Below are 23146 nucleotides of genomic sequence, written 5' to 3' on the forward strand. Positions count from 1 at the left end.
CCATAAAAAATTACAATAAATACAAAATTCCATATTATGCCACTATTCCCAGTAATGTAATATCCTAAATCTCATTTACACTGGACTTCCGGTCATGTGAAAATTAGATTGTTATTTCCACCATGCAGTGAACAAGTTTGTGCTTAAGAAAAAAATAAAAACATGGTTAATCCAAGGTGGTGATGCTGTTCTGAACTGCAAGTATATATACCTCACTCAAACTAACAATGGAGTTCTGAATGCATCGTTCTTTTGCCTTGTTGCCCTAAGTCAAACTGAAATTCTAAGAGCTGCAGTGTATATAGGAACATCCATATTTCAATAAAGGACAGTGTCCTTTAAACATTTTAGACAATAAGCTAGCTTCTATCAGATACACACTGGTGGTCATGGTGAAAGTTGACACATCAACAAAGATGCTCACAAGCAACTCAGCGGAGGGACAGCTATGTTATTAAGTGAATCAGCTAAGAAAGTTGCTCTCTGACAACTTGCAGCAACAGAATTAAGGAAAAGATGATGCATTAGTGCTCAACGTCATAAAGGAAAGATTCTATCTTTCTGAAAACATGGATCAGTGGGGCTTTAAAGGGAAGAGTAAATTTCTTCGAGGACAAGTGCATTTAAGTTTTGTTTTCAAATATCTGTAATGTCTTGTACTTTTTGCTAGGCAGAGATGTATTTGGAAAATCTGTGTAAAGCTTCTTGTCACATGTATTTCCTCATATCTATGCCACCTGAAGAGTTCGATTGTAAATCAGAAGTGGATGGGTTTGTAAGGATATTGGGAAAGAGTGTACCTATATTAAAGTGATAGGAAAGATAAAGTTCAAGAAGTCCAATGGTACCCTGAGAAGCTGAAGAAAAGGTGGAAAAATCTTGGATTCAGTTCAGGTTGGTTTTTTTTTTTGCAGATGCTTAGAACAATGTGATGATGAGTGGCTAGTGTCCATGTCAATCTCTGCTCACTCTGATGGTACTTCCAAATGAAACTATTGTCCAAGAAGACTTCAGGTGAATTTTGTTCCACATGAACTTCACAAAGCAAATGAAGCATGCAGTGCTAATGCACAGAACTCCTAGCTCAAAGTGCTCCTCCCATTTTGAAAAAGCCTTTTTAAAAGGAATAAGAAGCAGGTAACAAAATATAATGAATGGTGCAAATTTAAAAGAGATGTCCAACAGCTGGCCTGAAATTTGCCAAACTTGTCACTGGCTGTTATCAAGTAACCTTCATAAATCTTCTCTAAGGCATTCAATAGGAAGGCCAGTTTCCAATGTAGTAGTTGGAGAGAAATATGTTCCAAATGTGTTTGAATCTCTGACCTTCAGGATCCCTAGTCTGTCACAGAGCTTTCCTGTAAATACCTTTCTACAGTCACCACTTGTAGGTTCAAATAGAAAGCTCTTCACTGAAACATGCAGGTTTTCATAAATCTCAGTATCAAGAAATGCCTACAGAAATTCTTGTCAGAGAATATGAAATGCTAACGTGAAATTGATCAAAAATAGATAAATAACCATTTTATTTCCTTTCAAACAAGTAAATATATTGTTGGACTGAAGAAATTAAATTCTATTCCATGTTTCTCAAATTCTTCTTTCGAATTGGTAGTGCATGTTTTCAGGGAAAGACTAAGAAGTGTATGTCTGATGCGTTTCAAGGTTTCACTAGACTAAAAAAGCAGTATCTTGTAGCTTAACAGAACTCTGTGTAAGCTGATTTCCATGAACTGTTCTGGATGCACTAGATTAGTACAGATAACTAATTCACAACTATGCTAACACCCTTCATTAGCCATGCTAGACAAAGAAGGGAACCAACCTAAAATCACCACAAAACCGAAGTCAAATAAGTATTTCTACTGAAATTCAATTTTCAACTTAAATTTGATGGCACAAGTCTTTATTCTGCCTCTCTGGAGAGTTGTTGATAGTTTTAGATTTGGAATTAACAGACAAACAAACAAACATGCAAAATCCCCTATATTTTTCAATTTTTCAGCTATTCTCCAAAGTGAATCCTCTAATTTTAGGAAGGATTTTAGCAGACTTTACTTTCATTATTTATAATGGGTTTTTTTTTTTTTTTTTTGCTTTTTTTTTTTTTTTTTTTTTGACCTCTCAAGCACAGCAAGATGCTTCTTTCTTTGTTACAATGTCTCACTTTCAAATCTGTGGAATTTTGCATTTTTATCTAACAATGATCAGAGTTACTAGCCAAAATTCAAACTGAAACAAGATGAGGAAAAAATGGCAATGGCAATATGTAAAATAATGTTAAATTCTAATCAGTAATGGATTTGAAAAATACTGCTGTACATTACTGAGGAGAACCTGGGAGGATACAGTAGCTTATATGCTAGCAAGCAGGATTCCTCATCTTAAACAAACCTGGCTACTTTCTACTCTGGAATACATTCTCCCAGTATCATTCCAATCCTTACTTAAAAAAAACAACAAACAAACAAACAAACAAAAACCTAGCAGGATAAAATATATAATTAAGTCTCTGTGTCTACAAAAAACAGCTTTTTTACATGAAAAAGCAAGAACCCTTGCAGTACTTGGAGTGTGATTTCATCTACCTAGATCATTCTAACAATTTAAAGAACCCAAAAGCAAGTTGCTAGGCAGAAAATATAATAGTATATGCAAACTTCCAATTTATAAAAAAAAACTTTACTTGGGAAATTAGCAAAGGAATGTTAAAATATATTCACATACTTTCAATATTGTTTTCACTTTGGTGATCATTTTAAGAAGAAATAGTATACATCAAGATAAAAAGAAAAGTAAAACTTATTATATCTAATTTACACAAAATATCCAACTTATGGATAAAACTACAGCTTGCAAATCCTGAACAGCATCTCATTAATTAATAGTTTCTGGTAAGCAACCTGATCTTTCTTCTATTGAAAAAGCAGTAATTGATAGAAAACTATCTTCCCAACCCTACTTCACATGGCACTTGTATATTAAAAAGTTCTGACACTAGACCAAAATCATAAATCATTACAGTCAGTTTTAATTTTTAGCTCATTTGACTGAAAACTGGAACCAATAACTACTAGGTTCAGCATTAAAGCTATAACTCATGACAAAAGGTGTTCAAAGCATCATTTTTTAGTTGACACAAACATGAGAGATGATCAAGGTGAAAACCAAATACATTTCTTTTGTCTTAGAAATAAGACTTCTGTCTTCTTCTATGTTTAAATCTTTTTTTTTTTTTTTTTTTTTCTGAATGCTTTTATTTCAGAAATTCTTTACAACTGTAACATTTACACAGACAAATTTAAAGATATGCTATTTTTCAGATTAAGAATATCAGGTCTTTAGGTGAAGGTAAACAAGAATGATGACAACAACTCTTATTAGGAGATACAGAAAGTGATTAACTAGCAAAGTTAAATCTATTGTGCTAAGAAGAATATGTTTATGGAGCAATAGATAGACAAGAGAACTGTTTTGCTAATATCTAAAACAACTTTGAAAATAAGACTTGATTCCTTATTTTAGCTTGCAGATTCCTACAAACTCATGTAGGAACTAGAACACTATCATGACTACAAATTTGTAAGCATGTATCTTAACAACAATAAGGGCTTTTTCTGTTTCAGTTCAAATAAAAAATGATAGATAGGGGAAAGACAGATATCCACGAAGTAAAGAAAAGAAAAAAGACAATTTTTTCTTAAGCAGAATATAATGATTGTAAGGTACAAGGTAGTGAGATAGAAAAAAACGCCACTTTTAAAAGTACCATAATGAGTTTCTTAGGCTTCTTCATGATCAAAGGTACACTGAAAGAAACTCTGTACATTGAAGTGGAAGAACTGAGTATCAGTTAGACTGATGATCTTGCAAAGTGAAGCACTTTGAACACCTCTTGTCACTGAAATGTACTCCTGCTGATAATTTAAATCTTGCCCTTGGTCTTCTATATCTGCTTCATTTGACTTTGACATACAGTATTGGCAAAATAAAATACATACTGATAACAACATTATGTATGGGAGAAGCAAAACTTGAACTTGAACTGTAAAAAAAATATAGGAAGATCTTACAATCTAAGCAACTATTGGAAATTATATAAAAAACTTGCAAGCCATTATGTGTCATCTTATATTTTTGTCATGTAAATATTTTGCAAATTCACTTGATCTTGTTAAGAAAGCATTAAAACTTTCAGAAGATCAAAACTACGTTGTTAAACATAAAAATGTCACAATCACTACGATACTTAGGACTAATAACTGTAAAGGTGAGGACTGTTAGCGCAGTTTTCCCTAGAGTAAAACTTAAGATTGCCTCTCTATCTGAATCTTTCCACTATAAATACGTTTTAAATGCTCTTTGAGCCACAGTGGATTTTGCTTAAAACTTGAATACCATTTATGGAACAAGGAAGGCATTCTACAGGGATTTATTAATGCTTACACAAGAAAGTCTGCTTAGTTTTGAGGATGTACATAATGACAGATAGAGTTGTCCCAATGGACATTTGTCTTGAAAACCTCCAAAGAATGTATAGTGAAAAATACAGAATCACAGAATGGTTTGGGTTGGAAGAGACTATAGAGATCATCACCTTCCAATCCCCTTACCATGGGCAAAGACACCTCCCATCAGACCCATCCAGACTGGCCCTGAATACCTCACCTCCAGGAAGCGGGCACCCACAATCCCTTTCTGATTCCTTCTTTTTTCAGGAAATTTAACAATGAAAATTAATTCAGGAAATTAAACAATGAAAACATTTTGAACCTGAAATATACAGGTTCAAAATGTTTTCATTGTTTACTACTTTCTTACACACAGACTTTCAGAGAACATGGAAGATGAAGTATAAACAATAAAGACGCCTAAAATTAAATCTTCTATTTTGTGCCTGACTACATACTCTGTGTGTACACATAAACAGTATTATTTTGTTCCAAAACATAATTATGAAAAAGTAAAGACTTTTCATAACAAATCGATCAGGAGTATTAGTAATGCACTCTTTCATACCTTGTCTCGAACACACTCATGCATTAGTAACCTGCTACTTACATTTATTCAATATAGGTGCTCCCATCATTGTAGAAGCTTGTTTTTTGGGTTTTTTTTTGTTTTTTTTGTTTTCCTGCTATTCAGTAAATTCAGTAAGAGAGATGTAAGGATTTACATACATTTAGGACAAAAAAAAAACAAAACAAAAAACAAGAAAATGGTGCAACAAAACAAACTGGAATGTTTCACAAAGAAATCTAGTGCCACTAATTCTCTGGCTAGAGCACCACTCAAAACAGTAACCATAATCAAAGGAAATTAAATTATTTCCTGACGAAACTTCCTCTTCTTTGTTTCAGTTCAAATACACATGTTTAGGAGCCCTGAAGTGAGATGCTCAACCAGAATATGGAAAAGGTACACACTTGCAGATCAAAGAAATAAAAAAGCTGGCACATCAACTAGATGTTATGTTACAATTCCTTTTTATACACACTACTGTGTGAGTCTGTGGACCAAGAGATTTTGTATAAATTACTTATACTGCATTATTAGAAAGCTGGGATCCAGAAGAAAGAACATAGCAAGTGAAGATGTTTTGACATATTGACAATCTTGAAGAATGTGAATGAACTGTATTTCTAGAAAAATTCAGAGAACTTGAGGGTAAATAAAAAGACTGGATAAAAGATACCAAGAATAGTTGGAGTCTTCATTTTTCAAAATACATAAAACGAAGAGCTTTCTAACTGGCAAATGAGTTTACGCTTCTGTGCAAAATACAAACTTCCGGTAATTGGAAAAGTTGAGATTATTCTTCACATATATTTCCTTGCTGTTAACAGTTGAGTTTTCCTTAATTTTTCCTTAAAGCAGCTTGTACTACCCACTTCTGGAAGACATTAAAGAAAAGCTAGACTAGGTAGATGTCCCATGGCAATTCCTGTTTTAAAAGTGGTATGGTCTCTCCTATTTTGAACAAAACCTGATCTTGCAATAATACACGAAAAATGGGGCTTAAGACAAAACACTGAAGTGTTATGCAATTACAAGAGCTCATCTCAACTAATTTCCCAAAGAAAAGTTTTAGACTTTCTACTCTTGTTTCAAAATTCATGTAGTTTCCTTCTGTAGCGTCTGAACCTTTGAAGACTGCCTAGAGCATGGATGTTCAACCTTTTGATTTGCCACAGTGAAGAGGAATTGTCTTGGGCCGATGTTTTGCTTGTTGCTCAGTGATGGGTGCATGCCTGGGGCTGGGCCAGGTCACTCTGTGGGGAAGAGCAGGATGGTGGGGCTAATTATTAGTTGTCCTGGGCCACATGCAGCCTGCAGGCCATAGGTTGGACATGCCAGGTCTAGAAGAATGCATTCTGCTTCACCACTGATAAGGTACACACCTTTCCATAGCCATACCTTCCTTAAAACACAGGGGTTTAATCTGGAGCTATTAGCAATATTACACTATGCTTGTTATTGGTCTCCTTCAGTTTTCTTCGGACTTTTCTGTTTTGTCAAGAGGCGTAAAACTCAGAGCAGCTCCTCTGTTTTGTATTCCTCTCTTGCTCAAGAGTTTTAATGTAATAAGCTCTGAGTTTCTATTTTTAGCCATCAGACAAATGATAGCTTTTTTAGGAAAAAAAAAAAAAAAAAGAAGGAACTGTATGCAGATATAATTCACTGAATATCTTCTTAAGAAAAGCAGAATATAGTGAAGCTTAGTATGCTGTCTATCAGCAGAATTTTGACTCTGTTACAGTGAAGGTGAGTATTGCATAAAACTCTCCTACAGACTAAACCAAAACATTTCTATGGGTGGTTGCCTATAAATCTTGTTCGCTAACAGAAAAGAATGAGACAGCAGGAAGAAGAATTAGCAGATGCTGGCAAATCATTTTAGCAAGCAGAATAGTCTTCAAGGATCACAAATTAGACAAGGAAGAATGTTATTGTTCACCATCTGCTATGAGTTTATTAGTATGTCTGCATCTGGTACCACAAAAAAGATCACTGTGACACAAAGACATGAAGCGAATTCTGGCAGAGCTTTCTTCTGCTGAAAATAATCCTACTGCAGGTGGACATTACAGGCCTTGCCACTGGTTAATTCACTTTGTCCTTGATGTATGCAACTTAAGGTTTTTAAAAAGATAATAGAGTTCACTTTAACAATTAAATGACATAGTATAATCAGTAAGAAGTGAACAATAATCCCACAAGGTTGGCATTAAAACTTTCTTACTATTAGATTTAGTCTGGGTTTTTTTGTTTCCAAGTGTCAGGCAGCAAATATCTAAGGTTGAGCAAAATTAGTTGGTTTGAAATTGTGTTAAACTGATCAATAATAGAGCAGGGCAGAGAACTGCCCCAGCTCAGGCTAAAAATTTGCACACACATTTTGTCAACATAATACTACTTATTTAATGTTGCTACTCAGTGGCAGGATTATCTATGTTCCTGGGGATATGAAACACATTCAAGGCATTAATGATTTCATATTCATGACTGATATCGCAGGAGCTAACATGAAACTTCAGTAATCGTAACACGTTTGTAGACCCACATCTTAAATCGTGCAGAAGTGCACATGGAATAAAGTACTGTCTTGGATTTATCTATTACTGAGAATCATATATCCCTTGCATGCAAACCAACCTCTCTTAGCAGAGGCAATACATTAATCTGATAGATCATATGTCTGAGCATGGAACTTGCAAGGTACTTACTTTTGGTGTTGGGCAGGATGCAGTGGAGAGACGAGAGGTGGCCTGGGCACGAGGAGATTCTGAAGGGGTAGTGCTGAGGGAGGCTGTATCACGTGGGAGCACCTGAACACCACGAGAAATGATGGAATCTGGAATCTTAAAAGAAGAGAAATGGAATTAAGAGTCAATAATATACTTTATTGAAAAAAGTATAATGTACTGTTACATAAAAAAATTTTTTGGAACACGCCAGTCCTCAGTTTGCACATTTCCTCATATGTATTGCTAGCAGCGGTAACATTAAGTTCTTATAACTTCAGTAACAAACCCACCACAAATAAGCAAAATCATATCGTAACTGTAGAAGCACCGAAGAAATTATTTGTCCTGAAAGCCTTTGCATACGATATACTACAAGATGTAACAGTAAGTAACAAGATTGTTTTTCCTCAGCCTGAAACTCAATTCTTCCAAGCCCAACAATGACCAGCAGTGACTTCTATCATGACGCAGATGGATCTCATTTTTTATCTGTTCCGAACAGAAAACCAATTATTAGCAATGACTGAAAGCCTCTGAAGAAATACCATGCAGTAAATAAATGTTATAAAAAAAAATGCCATACAGTGACACTTCATACACTCCGTTCCATGTAATGAAGAATTTATTTCAGGTACACAAATTCTTGATGTAAAATCTGTATTTGAAAAACCTGCAGACCTCTCTGAAGAGACTATAGGCAAAAGCACTAGAAAACTCCATACAGAGTCCATGCTTGTGTTTAAAATGCATTGTGAAGAGAGTTCAATCTTTGTTTTCACATAATATACTTAAGAGCTAGATATTTCTAAGAGGAAGATTTTGAGATCCTCTAGCTGATATTATTAACTCACTTAAATAAATGAAGTTACAGCAACTTCTAACAATGAGAATACTTTCAGGAATATGAATAAATCTATCAATGTATTTTTTTAATCTTCTGTCTTTTCTGTTCTAACATTCGTCACAAAGACTAGAGCTAGAGGACTGCATTTAAGAGTCAATCTTTAACATACACTGAGTCTTAGAAAGTCCCTTGCTTTTTTATTACTGTGGTATTTCGGTCTAGTCATGAAGATATCACACCAACTTTATAATAGATTAAATTGCCAGTCTGACATCATGATTCTATTTATTTATTTTGTACAAAATGATAAGACATACAGATGATAACTATCTCAAATAGGAGAGCTGTTCTACACACAAAATGCAGCATATATTCTGCTATTAAACACTCTACAGTTTTATTCTGATTTTATTTTCAAGATTTTAACATATTTCTTTTTCAAAGGTAGCACTTCTAACATCAGATTATTTTGGCAATTTAATTTTCCATCACAACATAGATGAAAATGTAAAAGAATAACTGTAAATTCAGATTTTTTAAGGAGTATGTATATAGACACATATTTTATGATCTCTGTACTCATTAAGAATTTATTAGTTTAGCTTGACATTGAAGTTCCAAAAGAACCACCTAAAATGCGACTGGGGGAAATGGCAGTAGTGAGCAGTAGAAGAAAATGAGAAACGTGACAAGTCAAACCACTTACTTTAACCATATCCAGCTAGAATTCTCTGCAATCTTTTTTTAAGTGGATATGCTTTAACTAGCCTGCATCTAGGCATTTCTGAGCATTCCTGCCTAGTATGGCTTTAAGGCTGTAAGAAAATATTTCCTCCCAGGATTCCTTGTCCCAAAGTCATCTCACATTACTGAGTTGTGGAGACAAAGCAGGGATGATACTGAAAGAGGAGTAGAATGAAATAGACATGTACTCCTAGGAAAAGCATGGGATGTTTTTAATGGTCCGCTGATTTTGCATACTAAGTGACATACCAAAGCTGTTCCAATTGGGAAGTTACAGTATCTTTGACATACGCCTCAGGAATTTGCTCAGACCTTGGTAACACTTACTGGCAAACAGATCATCTTCTCTCACCATAGGACTGATATTACAATAATTTAAAATCTAATGAAAGATGATTTGTCTACAAATGTATTACTCATGCCTCATACTTTTTCAGGTTGTAGTGAAGTAGAAGATGTTGAAATGGCCAATCTTAAGGCTCAAGTCATTAAATACTACTTTCTTATGTCATTTTTGTTTCCTTAGCTTCCTTGGTTCACATCTATGAATAACAACTGCATCTAATTTTGCAACCTTAGAGACATTGGCTTGTATCTTGTGGATTGTACTGAATGTAAACTCTCCTCTGTTAGTCTATGTTAGACTTTCTTGTGTTTGCAACTTAAGTTTTATGGCAACAGATTTTCTTCTCAGTTTACTACCAGCTGCCTGCTGTTGCATTTCTGGACTGACAGTATTTTTGCCAGTCAATTTCTGTTGTATTTTAAAAATTACTTCAGAAGTTCTTTCAGTACTTAGTAACTTGTGCTGCAATTTTCACTGTAAATTACAAAAAAAGCAGTTTCTCTTCACTATGGAAGGTTATGCTTGGGATTGCTTCTGCTCAGAAACAGTACCAAACTGACCTAAACTTGCAGTAGTCTAAATTGCAAGTAAGATCTTAGATATGTAGTATAAGCAGGAGAAAGCAGGCACTATGGTATTCTGATCAGACAGATTGTATTCAGAAGCACAATCTCCTTTCTGTTCTCCTTCTCCTGCAAATCTATTTGAAGTAACTTAAATATGAAAAAAAGGTTGGCAACTCTTAGTTTTATATTGGCATAGCTCCAACACTATATACAACTTTTAATACTTCCTTTTAATCTCAATGTTTTAGCAAAACCTTAAATTTTGACAAAGTTATAAAACAAAGAAAATTCATAAAAGAAGGAATAGTTTTAAATCTTAAAAAAAGCACTTTTTTTTTTTTTTTTTTTTTTTTTTAACTCTTCTCTGATAAAGGGATGCATAAGTTGGGTATGGGCCTATTACATCTTTCACATGCTTCAGGATACCACAATACAAACACAATATTACAAATTACAAATGATATCACAATCCATTTCTCCCTGGAGTTAACTCTGGTTGCTCTAGAATAATTGGATATCTCTCATTATCTCATTTCCTTCAACCAAGTGATCTGCTTTTTTATCCATCAATCTCAGCTGCCAGAATTTTATCTGGCATCACCTTTTTAAGAATAAAAAGAAATAAAAGTTATATGAGACTTTTCCAGTCTCCATTGAAATGCACATGCAATACTAATTTTTTGCCTGCAGAAAAATCAAACTTCAGCTGAAATATCAGGTAGGACATTAATCAGCAAAGGAAGCTAAAGACAGAGTAAAGATGATTACAGGAATTACTTTTCAATGGGGATTATTTCCTAATCACTATCTTTGCTGAAAATAAAATTTGTCATAAGACTCTATATAAACCCATCTAGAACTGTTAAGTTCCAGCTTGCTAGCTTTCACAATTTCAAAATCTTAATGAGTGATTTAGGTTAGCTTGCAGTTAAAAATGTGGCTCCCAGGAGATCTGTTTCTCCACTGTGACAGCAGAATTTGTTGTCTAGCTAAAAAAGATTCTCTTTAATCACCATTACCTGCTGACTGCAGTTACCAATACAAAAGCGTAAACTGCATCAACATAAATACATAAAAAAATATAATGCACATACATTGCTCATTAAAGGGATATCAAAATGTAACTTATATTTCTATGCATACATGTTATGTAAGATGGGGAATGTTTAATTTTACTGACATTTAGCAAGTTTGTTATTTTTTAATAAAATTAGGTAATCTGCATATTTAGTAAAGATGGCATTTTATTAATGCTGTTAAAGAGATTGATCAGCCCAAGAGATTTTTGTATTTTCTGCAAAAATGAAAGGCAGAAATAATAATAATAATGAAATATTAGTTTTTTTCATGAAGTCACGCTCTGAGTGTTTATGTCATCTTTACCTAAATATTTTCAATTCATTTTCAAACAAATTTAATAAAGGATAGATGTCTCAAAACTCTAAATAGGAGTACTCTTTAAATGGGATATGATAAAACTGAATTTGGGTAAAAATGGTTCCTGCTTATAGCTAGATGGAGTGGAAAAACTTGTAATATACTGATAGAAAAAGAAATGAATGACAAACGGTGGACAGAGAAAGATATTTGCTATGTCTCTCAGTCATTAATTTTAAATTTTCATCTGATACCATTGTATCATACTTTTCCAAAAGTAGTTTTAGATTGGTTTAAATGCCTTCACATTTACTAAATGACTTTTCGAGAGACATGGCCATCATGTTTTATATACAGAGGTGCTGCACTGTTTGATTGGTGATTTAAATTACTATTTGCCTAAGTATTGAGAAAGTGTAGACTCTGGTAAACAGAACTAATGATTTAATGTGAAGAATTTACACTTATTTTGCTGGCAGATAGGGTGGATGGTAGAATGGATTGGATGGGACAACTGCTAGGGCAACTGCTTTCCTCAGATTCCTCTAATTATAAATATGGTAAATTATATTTAATCCCTAATGATACTAGGAGCCATTACTCTATCTTGATTCACGTTTAGATTCAACCTTTGGTAGTGATTCCTACCACTTATTGAAGTAGCTGCCTACTATTCACAAAAATCCAGAAATTTATAATTTATGAATCTACTGTACCTGACTCCAGTTTTTTACTGTTTTTGAAAAATTCTACTTCTAAACAAAACACAATAATAAAATAGAAACTAAGCAATGAAAACATTTGACAAATGTCCAGTGCCAATCTTGTACTATGTTGACAAACAAGCTTTTGAGAGAAAGAAGCAAAGCAAGTTAAATGATAGTAAAAAAGCTCTAAGGCAGTGATTTTAGGAGATTCTTTTAATTATATTTAATAATTCAGTCTATTAGATGATAAAGTTGATGACTAATCAGAAACACAGACTTTACAGCAACTTTTATCTCAGCAGCCAAACAATTCCAACTGACAGAAAAGCACATCATATTTCTCCTGTTTAGCTTTGTATCTGAAGCAGAATGTTCCCTGTAGCATGTTCTTTAAAAGATAGATAGCACTGATATGTATTTGTTAGAATAAAAAAAAGTAACACTGTTAGAATAGGTGGCAGGCAGTGTATTTTTAACTACTGTTAGTGCAAAAGCCTCTGGGAAGTGCATCTTACCGGTTCTTCTGCACTGCCTGCTGCATGATGGCAATAACTGATGAGACCAGGAATGGGCTGTTCACCTTTTGCCATAATAACTGCTGAACTGGTGTAGGATGGATGTTTCTAATGCACAACACATAACAGCTATGAATACAGTGACAGGAAAATATGAGACCAAACAAGCAAATGACTGAAAGGCAATGAGGTGAAAACAACTGTGATGCTGAAATGTCAAGCTCACATGAACACAGCCAGTTTAGATGTCAGATAATTTCTGTCTTTAAAATTATTTTTCTTTGTCTATATTAAAAGAAAATGATGAATTTAAAAATTACGTGAATAAAAGCTGAGTTGCATTTGATAACTACCTTAATTCAGCCCTTTAAAGACTTATACAATTAGGATTTTCTATAAAATGATGGACTTCCACCTGTAGCTGTCTTAGGAATCAGACCTGAATTCACACTTCTGGAGTTATAATGTTGCCACTTTGGTTTAGAAGTGAGCATTTTGAGTTACTTACAATTTCAGTTCCCATAGTTGGAATTAAATGTGCAGTGAGTAAATATAGAGCAAATTAATTTGGAATAAATGGGTGTTATCCTTTTTCCTTTTGTAGTCTCCAATTCATAATTTTGGTGTGAGTGTTGCTGAAGTAATATTGATCTATAATTAGTAGTTACATTGAGGTTCTAAAGACAACATGATGACATTTAATTTGGACAGCTTATGACTTAACCTGCTACATAACTGTCATACTTTTTATGTTTTTAAAAACCAATACTGTATTTACAAAATGGAAAACATGATTTAGTGAATCTTGCTGTGCCCCCTAATATGTCACTCACTAGACACTGCACATTCAGGAGTAAGTATTTCTGATTGCTGTTTTTGTTTAAACCTAACACTAAACATATTCTGTCACATCAGAATGGTATCATTAAAATGCAACTTATAGTCAAAATAATAAACAATGCATCTTCCAATGAAATCTGATGATCATATACTGAACCATTCATATATTCTTACATTTAGTCCTAATGTGCAAATGAATATTGGTGGAAAGTACCTGAGCAAAGCTTAAGAGTCTCTTGGAAACAAGCCAGACTCACCTTAGCTGCAATGGCTGCTGCAGTTATATGTGAAGAGGAACTGTCCTCTGTTGATGCAACTCCACTATCCTTCTTCTCTTCCTCCTCTTCCTCACACTGTACTCCCTTGTCCTCTGTCTGTTTGTGAGGGCTGGTGGTTGGAGGAGGAGAAAGAGGAGGTGGTGGTGAAGGTAGATCTTCTAGCTCATCGTGTACCTCCTTTACTTTTACAATGGCGTCCCGCAAAAGATCAATGGCATGAGGTAGGGCTGGCAGTATAAACTGAAAGCATTCCTATGCACAAGAAGAGAAATGACTATGAATAGTTACCTGCAGAAGCAAATAAGGATTTTTCAGATTTGCTTTTAGGGGATATTAGGGATTTTGATGTATCTTTTTACCTGATCACAAATAAAACCCAAAATGCCTGTTACCACTGCTCTTACAAAAAAAAAAGAAAAAAAAAAAAAAAGAAAAAAAAAAAAAAAAAGAAAAAAAAAAAGAAATAACCGAAACCCCAACAACCAATCAGCCAAAAAAACCACCAGAATTTCCGAGGACTCAGAAATATATTTTTTCTCCTTTTCATGCAAATATAGTAAGCTGTACAATAGTCAGGAGTTAATGCAATTAACCTAATACTAGATTAAAACTTAGGAAAACAAGAGTTAAAATTTTCATGAATACACAATACAGAAACACATTTATGGCGGTTGGCAGTATACTACAGAAATGCAGAATAAAAATGCTAACTCTATCTGTGCAAGGTTATTAGCTTGAAATAATTTCTATTGCACTCTTTCACAACTTGAGAATGTTTCATAAAGGTTGACATAATTGTACTTTTACATAACGCCATGGATTCTTTTTATTCATGGACTTATCCTTTGGGCTGGAAGAATCACAGGCAGTACTGATGTCATTATAATTTTAAGTAACTCAAAAAAAATTTACCTTCTGTGATCTATTTTTCAAACCTCTCCTTGCTCTGTGATTTAAAAACAGTCAAAAAGTTTATTTTGTATAGTCGGAGAAGGGAAAAAACACAGATGCCATGTAACAATCTTGTTCTGCAACGGGTGTACATATTTCTAGCTACCTTTAGGATTTTTCCAAATGAAAGAATTATTCGTGTTCAAGGAACCTCAGGAAGTCATTAAAGGACTGAAAATACTAAAATTCAGACAGGTTACTTTGGGCTTTGTTCAGCCTATTCTTGAAAAAAATCCAAGAACAGAGACTCCCCAACCTTTCTGGACAACCTGTTCTAGTGACTAATTATCCTCACAGTGACTTTTTTCTTTATTTTCTTATCCAGTTGGAAGTTCCCCTTCTTCAATTTATGACGACTGTCTCTCTCTAAGGCACCTTAGAACAAACGGTTTTCTTCATGTCACATCCACACACTGCATACATATATTCAATTACTGGAAAATGATGGCAAGGTCACAGAAATGAATTGCCAAGGCAGTACAGTTAGAGAATGGATAAGTTGACAGAGGAAGCTCATACTATTCCTTTCATTCTTTTCATCTTTTGTTTCATTTCAACCGTAAGGAAGACTTCTCAAAACGTGATACTAGAATTTAAAATGTCCAGAAACTAAATAATGATAAATATTTTGTAAACAGATACAGTAACAAGTATTTCCAATACATAAAAATGACTATGTAAACAAACCATCCATCAGAGAATAGCAGAATTTATGAGCCATTTTGTAAGTCAAAAACATGACTCACGAACTCTATTTCCTCAAAACCTCTAAATAAGAATCCATCTTTCAATCATACCATTAAGAGTAATGAAAAGTCAGACTACTTCTCAGATTCATAAATTCTATAAACATTTGATTTGTTACTCTGAAGAATGTGACTAAGCAGATGAGCACAAATATTTACAAATAGATAAAAATCTATTTGTAAATATAATAAAGAAATACAATTTCTAATGTAACTATGAGGCTCAGTGCTATTGAACCTCCAGAGTACTGTTATAAAAGTGGTTTAAAACACTGAGGTATACAACCATCCTTTCTTCAGTGAAAAAACTGTTCTCAAGCAACTGGTAAACAAGGAGATCTGACTACAAATAATGAAAGCATACATTAATTATTAACTCATTAGCAAGCATACTCCCCACTCCTACCCAGAAATAAATTCTTGTTGACTTAACTGCTGATGAGTTAGTTCCCAACTATGCTATTTCTAACACTCATTGGTTTAGGCAATTGTTAGTACAGTTATGTAAATTGCCATAGACCCATAGATTTCAGTGTGTATCTGGTAATTTCATACTCTGCCTCCTCTGACAGTATTATATAGCTTTTTAAAGGCTGAAATGAAATGAAACAGACTAGACCAACACAAAAATTGAAGTAGTCTACAAATCTGTGTTCAGTGATACATTCCTCATAAGTTCTCTGAGGAAAATATGTTTGGCATGACCTGCATTTTTCCTTTTGCTGACTACCATGGCAGCAGAGCAAAGAATGCTTGAGATTCTAGCAGGCAACTGAGCAGAGAGAGCTGCTCTGAAGTGAAACAGAAATGCCAAGGTAGCATCTCTGATGACTGCAATGACAATGCCATGGCTACAGCAACAAATGGAGAACTTGGAACACCAACAAGTTTTCTGCTTTGGATTACAAGGTTTTTTCCTCTCCATTCTGCTATAATAGTATCACATAAAATAAAGAGCCTACCAAAATATTTATTTCAGTTAGCTACTAGAAATGTAGGAAGGAACGGTTACATTGTTATGACACCAGTGGAGACATCTTGGATACTTCCTCTATGAGATTGTGCACTAGTCAAAAATGATTTATTTTATTTATTTGCAAGATTAGAACTTAAATCTGCAATTTAAAATCTGACTCTAAGGTCTTATTCCAACGGCATCGATTCCAGTACCAAATAGTCTGAGTTAAAGAGTCCCCGATGACTCCTTTCACAGTGAGGCTTGGACTCCTTCATAAGGCAAGTTTTTATTCTGGTGCTCTGATCAAGCTCAAGTAAACAGTTATTAGCTTTAACTGAGTTTACTGTAGTTGCCTTCTTTCTTCTACTTCTATTGCAATATTGGTTTTGACCTAAAAATACACAGTTCTCCTTTCCTAAGTGAAATCTGCACTCATAAAAAGGGAGAAAATACAGCAAGAGGGAGTTTTACACACTCAGTTCAGACTGCTCTTGCCATCATTTCCTTCAATTTTGCACTGTGTCCATTTTTGAGATGGACATTTACACTGTTGTCATGCTGTATTAAAATTAGTGTTTTATTAATGAAATAAGCATACTGGTGCAATTTCATAGCTTTTATATAAGCTTCTTAACTGATTGTATTAATAAGATGGAAAGAATATTTGCAAGTCATAAAGGAGAAAAATAAGAGCAATGCCTGGTAACAACCTGTCCTATTTGGTTCCTGAGAACCCAACTGTTAAGGAAGCATTTTCTGCACTGTGAATCTTAAAAGTCTTTGCTGAAATCTCGTGTTTTGAAGATGTTTTATGTTTAAGTAAATTGTTACAGAACAGATGATCAACATAACAGGATTAAATAAAGCTTTTAGCAATCTTATATCTGAAAATCAAGGTTTTTTATTTTCTGGCAGAAATACCTTTTTATTAATCACTTATATTTCAAACTATTGCTAAAATACTTATTAACATATTTCATTTCTTTTCATCATCCTCCTTACCTAACTTCACAGTCTGAGTGCCTCTGGGCAAGAAAACACAGAGACTTTTAGTTAACTTCTAATCACAGAATCACAGAATCGTAGGGGTTGGAAGGGACCTCCAGAGATCATCGAGTCCAACCCCCTGCCAAAGCAGGATCCCTACACCAGGTCGCACAAGTAGGTGTCCAGGCGGGTCTTGAATATCTCCAGAGAAGGAGACTCCACAACCTCCCTGGGCAGCCTGTTCCAGTGCTCCGTCACCTCACTGTAAAGAAGTTCTTGCGCACATTGGTGCGGAACTTCCTATGCTCCAGCTTCTGGCCATTTCCCCTTGTCCTGTCTCCACACACTGCTGAAAACAGTCTGGCCTCACCATTCTGCCCCCCACACCTTAGATATTTATAGACCTGGATCAGGTCCCCTCTCAGTCTTCTTTTCTCAAGGCTAAACTGACCCAGTTCACGTAGCCTTTCTTCATAGGGGAGATGCTCCAGGCCCTTCACCATCTTTGTGGCTCTCCGCTGGACTCTTTCCAAGAGATCCCTGTCTTTTTTGTACGGGGGAGCCCAGAACTGGACACAGTACTCCAGATGAGGCCTTGCCAGGGCAGAGTAGAGGGGGAGGATCACCTCCCTCGACCTGCTGGCCATGCTCTTTTTAATGCACCCCAGAATGCCATTGGCCTTTTTGGCCACAAGGGCACACTGCTGGCTCATGGCCGACCTGTCATCCATCAGGACACCCAGGTCCCTCTCCGCAGAGCTCCTCTCCAGCAGGTCATCCCCCAACCTGTACCAGTGCATGCAATTATTCCTCCCTAAATAATAGTAGAATAGTTATTCAAAACTATAAAGGTCCTGAATATTTATTCCTGAAGAAAGTATCTCCTGACTAATCTCGGTGGAAAAAACACTGTTTTCAAAATATCTTGTAAGTACATCATATACACATCAGCTCACGCACAATTTACAAAAACTACTCTCCCTCTGTATATGACAAGTTCCCCTATACATGACAAGAGGTGTCACATCTCACTTGTTGAATAGAATAAAGAATTGATACTGCACTTTGTGATTTGCAAGGTAAAATACAAATGAAAAGCCCATTTCATATCAATCTGTATTCCAGAACAGTGACATGAAGTTTCTATTCCCTGGGGGTTCAGTTACCTCGAGCTTGTCAGAATACACAAGTGAACACACTGCTGTAATGTGAGGGGACCTATCCGGAAGAAGTTGAAAAGGTAAATCAAAAATCGTTTGATCACTAAGTTAATAAAGGTGATCTCAAGGCTGAGAATTATATCCTTCCGCAAAAGCAAGTCTGAAGCTAAGCTTCTAAACTTGAGAAGGTATTTTGGCAACAAGCATCATAAACATGCTAACATTTACTCTAGGGGTATTAGGCCAGACTTCACTGTTGTGGGAATGGGTGATAATTAGGCACAAGTTTTACATTATCAGAATTCTCTCAGAGAGGAAAGATCACTACTACAGAGACTGCTGCAATTCACGTGAACACTGTGACTTTTTGATTATAATGATGACAGGCTTTTGAAAAGCTGGAGAATGGCTACGGATGTGGAAGGAATTTTGGCATTTTTTTGCAATGAGTTATCCAGGCCCCACTATGTCAGCTATGGTCCATACTCCACCGTAGCCTCTGATCCCTTGCTGTGCACCATGGCTGTATCTTGAAAGCAGGTCTATCATCATCCCCCTACATTCTCTGACTTCTTATATCACAGAGTACTTAATTCAGTATCTCAACATACACTCTTAACTCATTCACCCTTACTCTCCCTCCAAATGCATAACACAATGACTGCCAGCACCTTGATGAAGATCCTCTGAACTGTCAAAAGAATAAAGAGCAGATTTTTGCATGGACACAAGCCCTTGCTCAATATGAAGCATACATAGTTCCTTTTGGACTACTACATGGTAATGTATAAACAGGCAGCAGGAAAATCAACACATATGTATAAGTTTTATTGAACAGTTGAGATGGCAGTGACTAGAATTATCATTTTGTATTTTAACTTACTAATGTAAGGCCTTTTCCCCCTGGTAGAGGGGAATGCGTTATGGTTACTAGTGGCAGCAAATATTCTTATTTCCTAATACAGAAAAGTTGCATCACAGTAATCCTAGAAAAGTGGCCAGGAAGGTACATGGACATAGACGTTTGCTGCAGTGTTGGCAATCAAGGATCTGAAAATCAAGCATCTTCCCAAAAGGAGACATAACTTAGATGAGAAGGAGGTGATACTCTTCATGTAACTATACAAGACAATAGTGAGTTGCAGAGCCACTGCAAGAGAGTGCCGTGTGAGGATGGCACATCTGACATCAACTGTTAACTCCATTTAATCTGAGACTAGTAACCAGAAAGCAAAAGCAGCCATATTCTAAAGAAATTAGTGTTCATATGGCAAAGCTATCCATTTTATCTAACGCTTAGCTTTACCTTACAGTTTTTTAAGGTATGAACTTTATCTTAAAATCCCATACACCAAAAAATATTGGAAAAAAAGGGGTGACATGTCCTTTGCATGCATTGAAAAAGTAAATCTTTCCCCATTTCAAGTGAAAGCACATGCATATTATCAGGCACGTTTGAGTAGTCTATCTTCAGAAACGAAGAAATATAACATGAAGTTGATACTGACTGCTTTGAATTGTCACCTGTGGGTTTTTCTAACTTCTGATTTCTCATTGTCTCAGTTTTTCAATGGTAACATATAACAGTGGCACTAGTAAATAGTAATGATTGGAAAGCAGAGGAAGAAATCTCAGAATGTAGCATATATACATCAATTAACATAAATTAAGAAAGTAAGTATGGATAAAAACTTATATCCTAACTTCATTGACCAAATTGAGTTAAATTAGGAAGAAAGTTGAGTTAAATAGGAAGAAAACAAACTGTAAAGGGTGTCAAGTCTGATATCCATATCCAAAATATTAAAATTTCTTCTACTCCTAAAATTATGCTCCATTTTCCGCTCTTGCTGACCAAAGCTGGAAATATTCTTAACTCTCCAGCAAGTTCTACAGTACACTAGGCCTTCCTCTTACTTCTTTGTGAAAAAGAGTGCTTTCTTGTAAGCAACAGAAAACACAGGGATCAGTCACTGGCTGACTAGAAGATAAGAAGGAAGTGTAAGAGACCATTAGAATCTTCATTAATGCTGCCTGCTACAAATAGCACTCTCTTGCAATCTAAGTAGTGTTGCATAGTACTTCCAGTTAGATCAGAACTGTATTGTTCTAATCACAGGACTGACAGGGATGCTGCATTCTGTAAATATGCATTTCAATTAACTTTTGTAAAACTTGTAGTAGGTACTTTCTACCATTCAGGACAATGGGAGGTACTTATCATCGGTCTTCAGTAGCAGATCAGCAAGAATACTTCTTACCTGTGACCCTTTCTTGCTACCTGGCAGATTAATTATGAGAGTTTTCCCTCTGATTCCACATACAGGTCTGAAAAGAAAGAAATCCACAGTGAAATTTTTGTAGGCAAATTTCTTCACTGTAGAAAGAAGAAAACATTTAAGATAAACTCTGTAATTCACTAGAGTTTGTCAAATCAATCTCTAACACCTATATTTGCTGCTGGTTTTCTCACAAAACAGCTTAGGAGAAGGTGAAATAGTGTTTGACAAGGGATGGAAAATTCTAACATTTAATTGATAGCGTAAACACTATTTCCATCTTTTTCTAGTTTTGTGTAGCACTCTTAATTCTGCTGTTTACTTCTGTCAAATACATTCTTAGATACAGTTCCTATCTGCTCAAGCAAATAGCTCCCCGGTAATGTAATTGATGGTTATCAAACACTATTTCTCTCGACAGGTTAAAAAAAACCAAGTCATGCTGGTTGCGTTAATTCAAACATATATTCTTTTATTTTATTTTTTTTTAAGATTCAGCATAAGAAAAGCACAGTAGGAAGTAATTCTCAAGTGAAAATTACACTTAAGTAGTTCAAATCTAATTCTTCCTAAGAGTCTCTTGCTCCTTCAAAAAGAAGAAAACAACTACTGAAGATTTAACATTTTATTTTATGTCTTCAGGGATTTTCTTTGGTTTTAATGCAGTGCTAAACTTATATACTCGCGTGTTGACGGGGCTCCTCTTAAGCTTTCTGTCATTTAGAGTTTAACTGTTCTTCCTTTTAGCTATCTTTTTTCCAAACAAACAAACAAACAAACAAACAGAAAAAAAAAAACAACACTTCTAGATTTTGTCTGGAGGAAAAGCCACATGGCTCCTGATTATTTTCTTTGTTTATCAAAACAGTGATAAAACAAACAGAGCTAAGATATAAAGCTAAGAAAAAAGTTAAGAGCAAAAACCAAACCACAACAATATGGAAGCTACATGGAGAGAAACTGTGTAACAGTCTCTTTTTCAAAGAACATGAACCAAAGTGAAGACAGGAAAAAATATATATATTGACAGGATATTACCAAACTCTTGAGTAGCTGACTTCCTTGGATTTTCTCTTAGATAAATAATTCCCAGTAGTTACTTTCATTTAGTGGTAGCATGGCATTTTCAAGCAAAGTAACAAGTATTTCTAGTGACAGCTGTCCTAATGATCACAGTTAAATACTACAGAGACAGTTATTGTGCCACAAGATTAACCTCTGATATTCTAGTCAAACCAACCAAAAGAGAAGTCTTATTTTCAACGGACAGCTTGAATACCGCCTGACTCCAAGCCCTCATCTTCCTCTGCTCACTTCTTAAACATTACATGCCCTAAAAATTCCAGGTAGCTGACTAACATTCTACAGCAATATGAAGTAAAGACCTTGAGTTAAAGAAAAATGCTCATTTACTATTGTTTTGGTAGTCAAACTATAGTTTAGGACATATTAAAATTAAGGGAAACTCCAGGAAATTTCCACTGAAGAATTACAAAGATACGTAGTGGCTCAAGACAGAAATGGGATTGCCAAAAATTTCTCATGAGAACATGTAAAATGTTCTATTCTATGATACTAAAAGTAAGCTTAAATATTTAGGAACTGAATAGTTTGCAAAAAATAGTGCATGTTCACAACAAAAACACACATATGTGCATGCATTCAAGGTAATTTGAGAGAGAAGTGAATGATCTGCCTCAAAATGGGGATCAACAGGTAGGTGCTATAGATCTTACATTATCCACAGCCTTTTGATGCACCGCACAGAAATTTAAAAAAAATACAGAGATGTTGAGGAGAAAAAAGGAATACAATCAGGGAGTTGAAGGAAAAACAGAATAAAAGAGACAGAAAAAAACAAATGTTGGAAGAAAATACAGATCTGATGGAGAAGTGGAAGAGAGGAACACCTTTCTGGGAATAAATTACGACTGTAAAAGCAGAATAAATGTGCAAGAAGGCAGAGAGTACTTTAAAAAGACTCAGTAAGGACTGGAATGGCATGAGTAATTGGCTTGGGTAAGGAATAAGATACTTCTGGGACAAGAAGAGTTGGAAGGTCACAGAGAAACAGGAAACACTGAAAGGTCTGTGATCCAA

General features: G+C 35.1%; 1 protein-coding gene across 13 annotated transcripts in view; it reads right to left on the minus strand.

The window, feature by feature from the left end:
- Positions 1-23146, minus strand: part of GPHN (gephyrin) — a 264503-nt gene that overhangs the window by 82260 nt on the left and 159097 nt on the right. For 8 of the 13 annotated variants that reach the window (XM_090141191.1, XM_090141181.1, XM_090141180.1 and 5 more), the window contains 4 exons: positions 21029-21095; positions 13945-14217; positions 12848-12955; positions 7728-7862 (listed from right to left, as the gene is read on the minus strand). In XM_090141191.1, coding sequence (XP_089997317.1) covers positions 7728-7862; positions 12848-12955; positions 13945-14217; positions 21029-21095 — 583 coding nt within the window. The remainder of the gene's footprint in view (positions 1-7727; positions 7863-12847; positions 12956-13944; positions 14218-21028; positions 21096-23146) is intronic. The other 5 variants (XM_090141188.1, XM_090141189.1, XM_090141186.1 and 2 more) reach the window with 1 other exon arrangement.

Source organism: Phasianus colchicus, chromosome 5 (genome assembly GCF_987193195.1).
Source record: "Phasianus colchicus chromosome 5, bPhaCol1.hap1.1, whole genome shotgun sequence".
Taxonomy (NCBI): Eukaryota; Metazoa; Chordata; class Aves; order Galliformes; family Phasianidae; genus Phasianus; species Phasianus colchicus.